Here is a 15285-nt window from a genome sequence, read left to right on the forward strand (position 1 = left end):
TTTCTATCAACTTTTTTATCAATTTTTCTATCCATTTTTTAAATCACTGTTATATTTTGTTATTTAGTTAGATCAATTCTCTATGTCCTTAGATTAGCCTCATTCGTCAAAAAAAAACCTGTTTTAATAGCATATATTAAAAGTAGTATTAATCAAATTTAATTTAAGTAAACTTTGTATACATTCTTGCGACAAAGTATTCTGCACTTTATTTTTGTGTAATTAATTATGAAATTTTATAACAAATGACAGACTAAATCGAATAGAGCTTGACCAATTTTGGAATTCAATTAGGAATTCCTTTGCCTAATTAAAATTACAGATGTACTATTTACATTTTGGATCAGAATAAATTCTAACATTTATTTTAAACTTTTGACTTCTAATTTTAATTAATTCACTTGTGATATATTACGTCAAATAAGTTTATAAGATAATGTTCTGTGATAGTAAACTTTATGAAAATAAATGTTCATTTTTGAACGGATGTTTAGTTTTGTACTCTTGGATAATTAAATGCAACTCTATTTCATCCGTCTTATTTTCAATAAATATTTCTATGTCGTTGATAAAGCAAAAATTTTAATCTTTCTAATAACACTCACTCACTCACTCTCTCTCACTCTCTCTCACTCTCTCTCTCTCTCTCTCTCTCTCTCTCTCTCTCTTTCTCTCTGGTTGTTTTTTATTTTTTGGAAATATTTTCTTGTAATGAAGTTGGATTTGAAAAGCAAACGGTATCTTTAATAGTATCTCTGGTTTATCTTAAATCGTTGCAATTCATAAAAAGTATCTTATTTGTTGCATATTATAAATTATAATCGATAAATTATTATGAAAATTTTCTTCATCTTAGATGTAAAATAAATATTATTATAAACATCCAAGAAAAATGCATATCGAAAGATAATTTCCATATTAAATGAGTATACAATCCAATAGCTTTGAATCCAAATATAGCATTTCCTGATGATACAATTTTTCTCTAAGATACGAGTGATTTACTAAAAGTAAATCTTATTAAATGTTTTCCAATCAATCTTCATCCAATCTTTTGGCTAAAAGCTTCGGAATAATTTGTTTTCAGTGACTTGGGAACACTGCGATAAAATGGCTACAAGTAATGTAAATAAGAATAATATAGCTTTATGCGAATATATTTCAGTATTTTAATTAATTTACGATGTTTAACAAGCGGCAAACAAACTTTTCCTAACGATTTTCATTTTATAAAATGAATATGCAAACTTGAGGATAATAAATAAAGAAGAATCAGGATGCAAATTTTTCTTAAAATTCCGGTTTTTTTTTTGTATTTTCCTTTCATTATACATGCCAGAGGAAGAAAGCAACCTTTAGTTGGTAGCGGCCAATTATGGTTATTGTTCTTTTCTTTTCATTGGAAACAATTGAAAAAAATATCTTTGGGAACTTTTTCTACAAGTACATAACTTATGATTGTTGAACAAAAAGTCTGATTTTTTATTATCTTTTCCTGCATAGTAAAATATTATATTACACTATTACAATTCATGGCGTGTAACCAAGTCAAACATGTTTTCCATTCAATTTTTTTAAAAACTAATATTAAGGTTACGTCGAACAAATAATTACTTACAAATAAAAACTTGTAACCGGCGAATTTAATTTCTTTATTTAAAGTATATCAAATAATCAATTGCTCTAAAAATTAAAAATCCTAAAGATCTAACTTCGATCATTGTCGTATGGAAATAAAATATTTTGCGTAATTTTTATATACCGGATTAAAAGATCTTCATTAGGTTTATTACTATTATTACCAATACTACTATTATTATTATTACAGTAATTTCATAATATCTTATTAATTTTCTAGAAGTATGCATTTAATTCGTTATTTTGTACCTTTTGAACATATTTCATGGATTTCATAACTTTAAAAACAGTTTTTCCACCGTAACACACCATCCTAGCGTTTCTCGTCTATGTCTTCTCTTTTTCATTCCCTTTTTCCGTTTCTTCTTACCCGACCCTCGTTCATCGTTAATGACTCCGCCCAGGGTTGTGAGACGTCATATACGTACGAGAGCGAGGGAAAAAGAATAAAAGTAAAAGAGAGAAAGAAAATAGATCCAGGAAAAGGAAAAGTTTAAAAGAGAAAGAAAGAGGGAGGGAGAGAGAGAGAGAGAGAGAGAGGATAGTGGAAAATTTCGATATTTAGATAGGGGAAGAGAAAAAAAAAAAGAAAGAAAACAAAGAAGCAGTACATCTATCTTATCATTTCTCTCCTTATCACGCCATGTTTTTTGTATTTTTATTTTATACTTCAAAACGATTTTTAGTAGACACTAAAAACTTCGTAAAGTATGTTTACGTTGCACACGATTTCAATGTCTTATTGATCATTCATCTGGTTTTTTCATTGAACCAATGTGTGTGTTTTTTTTTTTTTTTTTTTTTTTTTTACAACGAACTCGATTGAACGAAAGGTTTATTCGCTTGGTAGTAGAAGTCGATTGATTTCCAAGGCGAAGTATACTCGATCCAGGCGACGAGAAATCGAAAGAGAACATAAAAAAGAGAATGGAAATAAGAGAGAGAGAGAGAGAGAGAGAGAGAGAGAGAGAGAGAGAGAGAGAGAGAGAGAGAGAGAGAAAGAGAGAGAGAGAGAGAATGGGAGGGAGGGGGGAATAGCTGTACGGATCGATTGAACCGGGAATCTTGAGACTTTCTGGACCACTTGCAATAAGCTAGAATCTATGTAAGTAGTACATGTATAGCAGATCTTATTTGTGAAATCTGATGCGGACTAGTTGGTAAATGAGAATAAAGGAAAAGATAGAAGGTTTTCGATTGGTCGTTCGGTATGGAGGTCATCGCAAGAAGAAAAAAGAAATTCTCGTCTCTCTTAGAGATGTATTACGCAATTATGTTCTTGATTTACTCGCTAACTCAACTTAATAGCTTCGAGGATTTCAATCCTTGTCGTTGGCGATCGATCGAAAAAAGAAAGATGTTGTCTTTCGTGAAAATAACGCTCGCCGGATCATTTTATCGACCAACGTCGTCCCGTTAGCTCTTTCTCGCTATATTTTCTGAATATATCGAGACCGTCATTGTCGTTAAACTTCAGTAAATCGATTTACACACGCGACACACGATGCTCTTGCGTTAAAACCTGATAATGACAATCGTTTCATTCAATATCGGTGTTCGATAACCAACGTAAGAGTTTCCTTTTTATTTATATCCTTCTCATTTTTTTCTTTTTTCTAGAGCATTTTTTATTTACTATCTTTTTACCATTTATTATTTCCTTCTTTTATAGAGATAGATTTGTTTGAAACAAGAAACGCGTTTCATGATGTTTTTTTTCCTTTTGTCTTTCAGAAAGGTTTATAAGTTTTATTAAGATTTACAATTGTTAAGTTACATTGAATTTATAACTATTAAATAACATGAAAAATATTTGATTTCAGTCGAATTTTTAGAAAAAAAAAAAAAAAAAAATGTTTAATTTAATATGAAACCAGCAAGTAATTTTAAGATAAATCAGGTTAATTTCCAATTCGATAAAAATCTATTCCGGCATTATTCAACGCGTTCTATCAATAATATTTGCCTTGCAAATTTTAGTTATCATTCTGTCAAACTATAATTTCGATTTCAAGTGAAGCGTACGGGTCTTAAACGATCAATCCCTTCCTCGATATAAGCATCGATCATCGACCAATCAATCTTCTATACGAAAAGTCTGAATAGTTCTTAATAAAATTAACAAAGAATACATTAATTAATTTTTAAACTTTCGAAGTAATATTTGTAATATTAGCAATTTTTAATGAATAACTTAAGAGTTATTATAACTTCTTCTTTCTTTTTTTTATATAAATGATCATTTATAATAACTATCTCCATGTTCCGATTTTTTTACTATTAAAATTTACTCGATAGAAATTCTAAAAATTCTTCTCAAAATCGAAAATCGTTTGACAATGATCTTTGAAATTTTATTCGCGATTACAGTTTATTTAGAAAAGCACATATTGTTTCGCTCGCTTGGATTTAGCCACGTACTCGAAATGTAAACAAAGACTAGTGCCGCGGCCAGCTTTAATTTTTTCCCTCCTCGTTTACTTTACTATCCATGATGTTGACCTTATTAACCGAACACGAAGCACTTTCATGTCCATGTTCCAACAAATTACATTCTTAGTTTTGTTTCGTACTACATACTCATTACCAACCTTGTAATGTCTACTTTACTCTCTTACTTTTTTTGACGTTCCGTGTTATCTCTTGAATTCGTAAAAACAAATAAAAAAAAGAAAAAAAGAGAAAAAAGATAAAAACAGGACTTGCCGAATGAGATAATCTTATTTGTTAAATTTCAAGGAAAATATAAAAAAAATTCGTAAAAAAGAATCATAGAATGAATATACTTTATATTCAAATTTTTTTTCACCCCTCTTATATTTCGCTTTTTAATGTTCTCTCATTTGTTCAAGAAAATACTCAATCAATATTTGTTCGCTCATACCAATTCTCAGCACGTAGTTACCCTCAAAGAGACAAGAGTACCAAAACTTCTTTTCTTCATTCCAATATTATTCTACAAAGTTTTATCTCGATGAGTAATAGTAGAACAAGATGGATAATTAATACCTGTCATTCTTTTATATTTACTATAGGCAGTATCGAATTCATACAATTACGTAAGGGATTGTAATATATCTTTAGAAAAGTATATCTTAAAAAAATTATCAAATATATTTTTCTTAATCAAAAATATCTTCTCATTTCTCTCGATTATTTAAATACGGATTGTTATGTAAATTTCTTGAAAATTTCTTCATACATAGATATTATATAAATAGTTTCTGGATATTTCAAGTAAAATTAATAATAAAATAAACTCATTAAAAAATAAGAAATTTCTATCGTTACGATAAATGTAAAAAGTTAAATACCAAGCTTAAAGTTTTTTTATATTTTTTAGAAAGACCGTTCAAAAATAACAGTCTTCTTTTAGAAAAGAAACGACGAATTTATTCATGCAGGAACTTCTTTAAAAAAAAAAGGAAGAGAGAGAGAGAGAGAGAAAAAAAAAGAGGAAAGGAAACATTTTACACGTAGTTCGACAAAATTCATTTTATTCATTGCATAATTTACGACTGAATAAAATTAACTTAAGAATATAAAAAGTCACTAATGATTTCATTAAAAAAGTGAGAAAGAAAGAGAGAAAGAGAGAAAGAGAAAAAGAGAGATAGAGAAAGAGAGAAAGAGAAAACTTAGAGGAAGTAATCTGAAAATAAAATAGGAATCTTGGTGAAAAACTTAGTGGCGAATATAGGTAATGTAGAAAAATCCATTCGATGATGATAATCCGGAAATTTGAGTAGATAGGAAAGGAAGAGAAAGAGGGAGAAGAATAAAAAGAGGTAGAGAAAGATCATGAAAGAAATAGAGAGAAGTAAAGAGAAGGAGAGAAAGGCCGTGAAAAAGGAGAAGCAAAGAGAGGGAGAGAAAGACCGTGAAAGAGTTAGAGAAAAGATAGATAGATAGATAGAGAAAGAGAGAGAGAGGAAATTTGAATATATTTCATTAATATTCTATACAACTGTATTATTTCCAAATGATTAAAAATCGATCCTTGTACGCGACCGCAATACTAATTTTTCAAGTTCATTTAATCTCTTCTGAGAAATTTCATGCTGACCAAATGAAACTACCGTGAAAATTTCATGAAATATTCATCAAGACATAAGGAAGTATTTAAAACGACGGATGGTATAATTTTTAAATTCGCTTCAATGAATCAATCATCGCTTCGATGTTTTGATAAAAGCGATAATGATTTTCGAATACTTCACCAAGCGATAAGAATTTGTGCAATTTATGATAAGCTTCATGTCGCGATTCGTGCAACTAACTGCCAATATTACTTGTAATATTGAAAGGGAATATGCCCTTTATTTCATCGATATTTTTATTATTCGTTTTCTATTCGTTCATACACCTATCTATAATTTCTACGATACATCTATGCATAAACGTTTTTGCCTGGGTATTTTATATTAAATTATCTCACAGTATTGAATATCGCTTTCATTTCATTCTTTACTATCTTTTAATTTCATCCGTACAGGATAATCCCTTCGCTTATTATCTATAAAAGTAAAAGAACATTATATCCCGTTAATGTTATAATAATTGTAAGAAAAATCGAAATGTGGTTAAGTGTGATACAATTTCAATTTTAATTTTAACTATATAACGATCTTTTCGATGATATCAAATTTGTCTAATTCGAACAAATTTATATTTGGACAAATAAATATTATTTACAATGTATTATTTACTTGACTTCGAAGTGTTTTTATATTTAGTTTCCCTTTCTTTTTTCCTACCTTCTCTACTTCTTTATTACAATTAATTCCTAATTAAAAAGTTCGCGCGTTAATTGCTAATGTTCCATCTCATATAAACTATTATCATGTTGATTAAATCATAATTTATGATATTACTTAATAATATTCGTTAATAAAGTATAATAAAAAAAAAATATATGTATACATATATATGTATACACAGTTACATATTTCATATAGTATATTAAAATATAATTTATAATTATTAATATATCTACATACATATGTATATACAAAATGTCCATCTATATTCGAGAAAATAACTAAATATGATTGAAATTACAAAATAGTTTAATAAATGAGATTTTAAGTCAGTTAAAAAGTGCATGTAAAAATTCAAAATCAGTTGTAAACACCCTATATGTCTTTCTTAATATATATAATTTATAATATAATTTATAATATAGTTAATATATATATATATAAAGTAATTTAATATACATATATATTAATGTTCTATAATTGTTTTTATAAAATATTGATATATGTATTTATATCTATTAATTCTAATAATCTTTTTTTTCTTTGGTAATATGTATAAATAACTTCGTATCTAACTTTTGCACTCGTTTATATTAGTTTAAATATATACACAATAACACTGTGAATATATATATATATATATATATATATATATATATATATATAAATCTGTACACTTATACGTGTAAGTAACATATTTTTACATAAATATATACATAATAGATTATCAGTAGAAAAAAGAAACGACAATTTCTATAAATGTTCTCATTGTAGAATAACTAATTAGGATGTACGAACGCTTGCTTAAATCTGTCCTTCATTACCAAAAGCCGGATCTCTTTATTACACGTGAAAATGAGATAGAAGTAATGTTATATTTAGAATGTAAATGTCGACGATAAGTTATACTTGCGAGTTTATACCATATATATACATATATATGTAGTACATAATATGCACATAGAAAGCGTTGTTTCAGTTAACAGGCAGTCCACAATGTAATTAATCGTTATACCTTCGGAGGCTCGACGTAGACCGATAGGGTGCGAGCAAAAGAGATAATTCTCTGTAGGCAACCACATAAATATCCAAGTTATATATAGTACATATTTTCAAATTTTTGAAAAATTATCAAATCAATATTTTTTTCTTGTAAACGCCCCATAATATAGTCAGCAGCTTTAAATAACAATTTGTTGGTATATAGGATCATAAAAAAAAAGAAAAAAAAAAAAAAAAAAAAAAAAAAAAAAAAGAAAATATTCCTATTTCGCAAATCATGGATATAACAATTAAGAAACACTAACATTTTCATTATCTGAAACGAGTTCTTGAACCACCGTTCGTTAAAAAATATTACGTTTATATCCTTGCGTTGAGATTTTTGCAATTTGAAATTGGATTAATGTCCACGTCCTCGGGTAATCCTATGCAAAGTATCACAGATAATTTTGAGATAGGTGAAAACATAAGGAAATGTTGAAAAAGTCATTGGCATACTGGTCGCGTGAAAACGAGCAATCTGGTTTTAGTACGTGCTGGGGAACCCCACGAGGGAGAAGTTTGAAAAATAGCTGAGCTTAGGAAAAAGAGAGGGAGAGGAAGAGAAAGAGAGAGAGAGAGAGAGAGAGAGAGAGAGAGAAATAAAGAAAATACGAGTCGACGATTTAAAATATCATTTTGAGAACTTTCCCGTAAGAAATTTTTGCTGATTTGTAAAATTCTCTTTTCGTGTTTGTAATAAAACATACCAGACGAAATTCGGCCGATGACCGAACTAAAAATAATAAAACATTGTTAAATAGAGATATAATGGAAGATTAACGGACTTGGATGCATGTATTTATTTATTTTTCATTTCACGTGGCCATTTCGCAGATGAAAAATGAATCGCGAAATTTTAGATAATTGATGGTTCAGTTGTTTCACACATCTACATGTGAATTGTTATTATTATTTAATTTTTGTATCATTTCGTTTGAATTATTAACATATGATATTTTGTTTATACGGATTATATGTATGTATACATATATATATATATATATATATATATATATATATATATTATATATTTAAGCATTTATTGTTGCATAACTGTAAACTTCAGTTACATAAATACGAAAAAGAGGAGGCGATTAACTTGAATATCTATTACGTAAAGATCGATACTTACATGTTTAGAAGATCTCGCTAACAATACTTGTATCTTTTATATCGTGTAAGTAAACGGTGCATTGTTATCGTTTTAAAAGCTATAAATTAATCGAAAACAAATCAAGAATGCATTTAAACTATACAACTATCTATAATTTGATATTGATTGATGTTTTAATCGTTGCGAAAAGTTAAAAGATTTTTTACTTTTCACGTATGTAAATTTTCAATAAAATACAGAGATATCCAGTCAGATTAATTACTACATATCAAACTTCATTACCTATCGGTTCTATTCACTTAATCGACTATCTTAACCATCGACTATTGAATTTATTAATACCTAATATCCTTGAACATCCTTGTATATCATACGATTGATTCATCATTATTACTTGTGACATCAGATTATTAAATAGAAATAAATTAGTTATACATTAAACCGAACGAATGTTTTGTAAAAGATCATTTAAACGTTGCACACAATTATAAAATGTATATTATATAAGATATTAATTAAATGATAAATATCCGGTTAGATGAATTACTACAATTCTTTAGTATACCTCATTCTTTACTATTATACATTCTTTTTATCTATTTTAACGAAATTCAATGATTAAAATGAAAGAAAATAGCTTTCCAAAAAGAAAAAAAGAAAAAAGAGAAAAGAAAAAGAAAAAAGCCATTCTAATCTAGTGATACGTTAATACGACGAAAATGGTAATCTCTCTTTTCATCCTTTTTGTTAATATCCATGAATTCGTGTTCGTGTCGTATGATATACATCTATATCGAAGCTCAAAGATCCATTTATATACAACCACGCCATAGCCATTCAGTCTTCCAGTTGAGCGCTGGACTCGAATTGGTTATTGTAGTTTTATATGTAACAGTTTATACATCATATGTGCCGTGTTCATCACCATCCGTTCTCTGGGCGTCCTTCGGTAACATTTTATAGCCTCCGAGTTATATTTTGCTTGTTTCTGGGTCTCACCATGAAAAGACAACCAGAGCACGGACTTGTATAAACCTATCTGAACGCGTCTTATCCGTGCATGACGCTATAACGTCTGGCCTCAAATTGATCGTCACATCCATGAACGGTCACCAATCGTATATAAATGTTTGGACACGATACGACCACGATACGATTATATATATATATATATATATATATATATATATATATATATATAAATAGAGATTAAGTCTCTGAAAATCGATAAAAGCTTAAAATACATTGCTAAGACCAGTTAGTTGTAACTCCGATAACGACAATTTCGAGGTTTTCTTTTTAAAAAGGAAGAAAATTTAATAAATATCTACGATCCTTATTGATATAAAAAACACATAAAAAAGGATAATGAATGATTTAGAAGTTATCATTTATTACAATGAGAAAGAATTAAATGTATTCTATAAGTAAACTCTTCTTAGATTCATATTCAGTATTTTGCATAAACGATTTTTCTTTTCGGTCAATTTTCTTCGTGATAAATTTTTTATGTAGATCTAGAAACGTTCGTCGACAGTTTATATCGGAAGTCCTACAACGATCTATACTGAGTCCTACATTGATCGAATAAAACGTCGCGACGATTCGATAGCGTATTTTCTTGGCTTTCATGTTGCAAAAAGAAAATAAAAGGGCCAAAGAGTGTTTTTACGAAATTCTCTTATATCTATTCTCTCTCTCTCACTCTCTCTCTCTCTCTTTCTCTCTCTCTCTCTCTCTTCCTTTCTCTCACTCTTTCTATAAATTAGAACTTAACTAACTGGAACAAGGCAAACAATGGAAAGGTATAAAAACGATAAATAGTGGCACGTGTCTAGGCTCGGTTTGTGCGTGTTAAACTAATCCCAACGAGTCGAGGAAAAGTCGTGAGTTTGGAGAGAAAATAATGTGATAAACTACCTCACCGAAATACAGTTTGCTTCCTTCGTATCAACATTCAGTCAATACCGTTTCTTTCTGTTAGCTATTTCATCGATATAATGTGATTTACGATATACGAAACGTCTTTTATTTGTTCATTCCATATTAGACACATAACGCGAAGAAATTAAGTAAATACATTTACATGATATTTTTATTGCAAGGATGTTCACTATTTTTATTTCAAAAAATGTACTAAAGAACAAACCAAACTTCTAAATAAGTGTTTTATTATTAATATTATTATTATTATTTTTCTTTTTTTTTCATAAAAATATTCTCTTATGGATATTAATTCCAGAGATGGATATATCAATGTGGGAGATAAGTCACTAGATCTTTCGGATAATTTCTTTTTTTAGAGATGCTTTTGAGAGAAAGGGAGGAAATTTTGTTAATGACTTACATGTTGCTTTATAATGCTTCCCTACCAGAGATTGTTTAATTTATAACGAAAATATTGTATCATTCGAAATAATCTTTGTTGCTGTGAAACGTAAACATTCGTGGCACTGTTTCGAACGAGCCTCATAAAGTGGACAATACTAATATTCCTCAAACAACAAATCATACTTATCTATTATAATTAATACTTAAAATAGGATACGAAGAATCCATACACATAAACAATGATAGGACACTCTCATTTGGATTACTTTATTAGACTGCCGTTTATTATATAATTAAATAAAACAAAATAAATTTCATTGTTTAATAATTTGGTGAAAATTGTATACCGGTAATATTAATGATTTGTTAATTTTTTTCATTTGCACTTAGCAAAAACACGATATATAAACCAACGTTTTACTTGGTCAAGGTAACCGATACGCAAATATGAATTTCATGTATAATAATTACGGGAAAATAACTTTAAAAAATATGAAAAGAATGTTTTAAAGATACTAACAAAATCTATTTACGGACTAAGTCACTTTAAAAACTGAAAGCGTAAATACTTCAATAAAAACTAACATAGGCGAGGTAAAGATTTTTATCTGAAACTCATCATTTTCATGATATGGAGATAGTCGATATTTTGTTTAAATGAAATTTAATGTTTTTACTTATATAAAAATTTATTGATTGAAACCAAGGTAAATTCGTAACCTACTCTCCTATTTTGATCATTATTAATAAAAGATATAACCTTTTAAAGCTTATCGATGCAATAGATCTATTTACAGCATTATTAGTTATAGACATTTAATTTTTCTATTTTGTAAAGATATTTTTTTAGTCAATTTTTTTTCTATCATAAAAAATAACCAAGATATATATTCACGCTTTCAATTTTAGATGATCTATACAATGGTTCTTAAATACTCAAGTACCCGGTTCTATCTTGAAATATAAGATATTACTCAAGTACTACTGTATCCGGATACTTGGTAAGATACCCAGGTAAATAAAAAATACAAATCTGATAGAGTTACAGCCATACTTATATTGCACATATTTTCGAAGACCGTAACTTTCATTTTACTATTGATTTTCAATCGCTGCAAATATTGTTAGCTCAAAATATAATTGTCTATTAATTGAAAATGTTGCTTTATCGATGTAACTATACAAAAATAAAAATATCTAATTTAAAATAATTAATTGTTTTATAGTTTTATTATCTCATAGAAAAATATAAGTTATCTGAAACATTGTAACTACCCTGGTAGCATTTGTAGAGTACTCGAGTATTTTTCATATTCGGGTATTTTTTATTTAGTCGATTAATAACAATATACGCGTAATTTACAACTTGTAATTACGAACGATAGATCGCAACTGTAATTTCATGAAACGAAATTTATTGATACTATTTAATGTTTTGATTTCGAACTTATTGAATATATATAATATACGACTGAAGAAATACTTCTTTCCTTTCTTGCAAGTAAAAAATAGATTTTTTATATTTCTTGTAGGATGGTTCATAAAGGTTAAGTTCCCTCCAAAAATTGACTATTAGTTAGCCCCCTTCTTCCGCATAAAAGATGATAGTGAATTTTCTGCAAACTCACTTAACGAATTTTCCCACGAGAGAATCTCTATAAATCCGGCAAATAAATGTTTTATTGTTCTGGAAAATCCCCTCGCGTCTTTGATATTTGACGCAATCCACGCGTTTTTGTGATTTACGTGATTTCTTGAGACTTTCCCCTAAACATTTAAAATACAGTCTGCAGAAACTTTTGTCGTTGTTGAATTCATAAATAATAAATGTTTAAATAAATTCCAAATTTGGTGAAGATCCACAATCTTTGCGTATTCTAAAAAAGAAAAAAAAAGGAAAAAAGAAAAATACTGATGCGTATTTTATATCTGACACTCTATGATTTATGTAAATTGATAATAAGTTAAAATAATAAGTACGCACCTTTAATAAGCGAAATGGTCGCCTTCAATTTTAATGAAACTTTACAGATTGAGGTAAAAAAAGAGACGTGTTTTTTCTTATATATTTTTGTCTTTTTCAGCTGTCTTGTAAAGTAATCGAAAGACTAAAAAATACTATACTAAAAGAAATTTATTAGGTGGGTGCAAAATTAATTGCGATTTTTATATGTCAAGTGAAATGATAAGAAAATCCAATTATTTTCGTTGAAAAAACAATTATCAACGGAACAAAAGAATTTTTCAAAAATCGTTATTTTTCTAAAAAAAGAACTTTTTGTGACCTTTATATTTTCTAATATATGTATTTCTTTTACTTTCTAAGAATTTTATTACTTATTTAATTCTGCAAATATATAAGTCTCTGTTATAACTTAATATATATATATATAAATTTATGTTTTATATATAGCAGCTAATTCATCAACACGATAATACAATTATGATTATTAAAATTAATCATAAAACGATGATTAATGATTATGAATCAATTGAATTGTGCTATATTGCGTATATTCCGTTATTACACACACATACATATTTAAGTTATATCTATATACGATCTATGAATTTATCCTATCGTTCAATTGTTCATTTCTTGCTTAGAATTTACAAGAGTCTTGAAAATACGTAGGAATAAAATATTTCCCTATTTTACTCGTACGTCATATCTTTTTCTTTGGCTAGTAAGGATACGGAGATCCCTCAGATAACATCAAACAGGACTTCGAGCAGTAATTAGGATGTAAAGCAAGACATTACGAGAAAATTTATTCCACGCGAGACTCGTAAAGCGACATCTCTTAGCTTGAAGTATAGCACTTCATGCAAATTCACAATGATAACAACTTGTATCGTTTGATGAATTAATCATAATGAAATAGATTGAAAGCTAGACAATCGTTCGGTCTAAGTTTTATTAATTGTTGACATTAAATCTCTTCATTATCATTTTACATTTTTATCTTAACTAGATATTAAGATTATTATTATTATTACTGTTATTAATATTATTATTATTATTACTGTTATTAATATTATTATTATTATTACTGTTATTAATATTATTATTATTATTAAATTATTATTAAATTATTATTAAAAAAACATACATTATCACGAAGCAGTCTCATATATGAAATGTTATATGAATCATATATTAATTTTTTAGAAATATTTTTGGATTAACATAAATTAATAGAAAATAAACTTCAAACGGAAGTTCTATGCTAACTCTAGTTACGATTAAGGGCGAAAGCAGAAGCAAAACAATTTCACGAAAGTAGACGTTGTAATAAGGTTGCTAATATATAATCTAGATGACATTGCAATTTATGTAATCGACGAAGGAAGTTGTTGCCGCGTATCTCAGGTTAATTTCAAGCTTCATTAATATGTAGGTATGATAAAAACAAAAAACTAAAGGGAAATAGAAATAGTTTTCGTAAAGAGGATTGTCTTTTACAATAAATATTTTGATAAAGATATTTTTAATGAATTCTAAGTCCTAATTTCGTAGAAGAAAAAGAATGTTTCACACGAGATATCTCTTTCAATCAGTAATACAAAATATGGTCTAAAAAACTGATGTTACGAATAATAAACAATATATAAATGTAATATATTCCATGTATTTACATATATTCGTTATATATCACACAACGTTAAAAATTCCGATTATTAATACTAGTCGTCTATTATTAATACTAATTGTGCAACAATTTTGATAATAGTCTAATGTATGAAAATAACGAGCAAAGAAAAAAAAATATTCAAGTTTGACTTTGTTAATCTCAAAAAAAATAGGTTAAACTTTGATAACGTGTTGTCGATAAGTTATTTGAAGCAATAGATACATATGCAAAAAATTATTTTGCGAACTATTGTTATGTATAAGCTAATACATATTGCATGTATTTGTAAAAATACTAAACAATAAACATATATGCATGTATTTCGCTGTCGAGCTCATAAATGCGACCAAGGATCTAAATAATTTTCAAGATCCCTTTAACATGTTTTGATCGATGATGTGTGCTGAATGTGATGTTCATCAAAGTCGAACATACAAGATGATTCAGATAAGGAAGTGAATGAGTAAAATAAATTGATACCGGTTAGCGAGTTCACTACCATTCCAATTACGTACGAAGATGGAATCATAAATAGTATCTCCAAAAGAGGAACGTCAAAACGTGACGGATCGATATGGTCCTCGACGTTTCGATTTAACCTTCTATCTTCTCGATCTTATTTGACGAGAAACGAATATCGACATTTTCCGTTTCAATGAACTTTCCGGGTATTAATCATATTGAATGGTCTGCTCTGGCAATTTGAATTTATTTCCTGGAATATAATTTATAATCAAAATTTGACCAAACAACGAGATAATTC

At 28.0% G+C, this 15285-nt stretch overlaps 1 protein-coding gene across 5 annotated transcripts in view; it reads right to left on the reverse strand.

The window, feature by feature from the left end:
* The window catches only part of LOC118443107 (B9 domain-containing protein 1), a 117931-nt gene that overhangs the window by 72693 nt on the left and 29953 nt on the right, over positions 1-15285 (reverse strand). Inside the window, exon 5 of one of the 5 annotated variants that reach the window (XM_035869600.2) lies at positions 14011-15237. The exons of the other annotated variants lie outside the window; for them this stretch is intronic. Within the exon in view, the coding sequence (XP_035725493.1) occupies positions 15236-15237 (2 nt within the window). The 3' untranslated portion in view covers positions 14011-15235. Of the gene's footprint in view, positions 1-14010; positions 15238-15285 lie in introns of those variants that run through there. 5 annotated transcript variants of the gene reach the window in all.

Source organism: Vespa mandarinia, chromosome 4 (assembly GCF_050613455.1).
Source record: "Vespa mandarinia isolate Hongniang chromosome 4, ASM5061345v1, whole genome shotgun sequence".
NCBI lineage: Eukaryota > Metazoa > Arthropoda > Insecta > Hymenoptera > Vespidae > Vespa > Vespa mandarinia.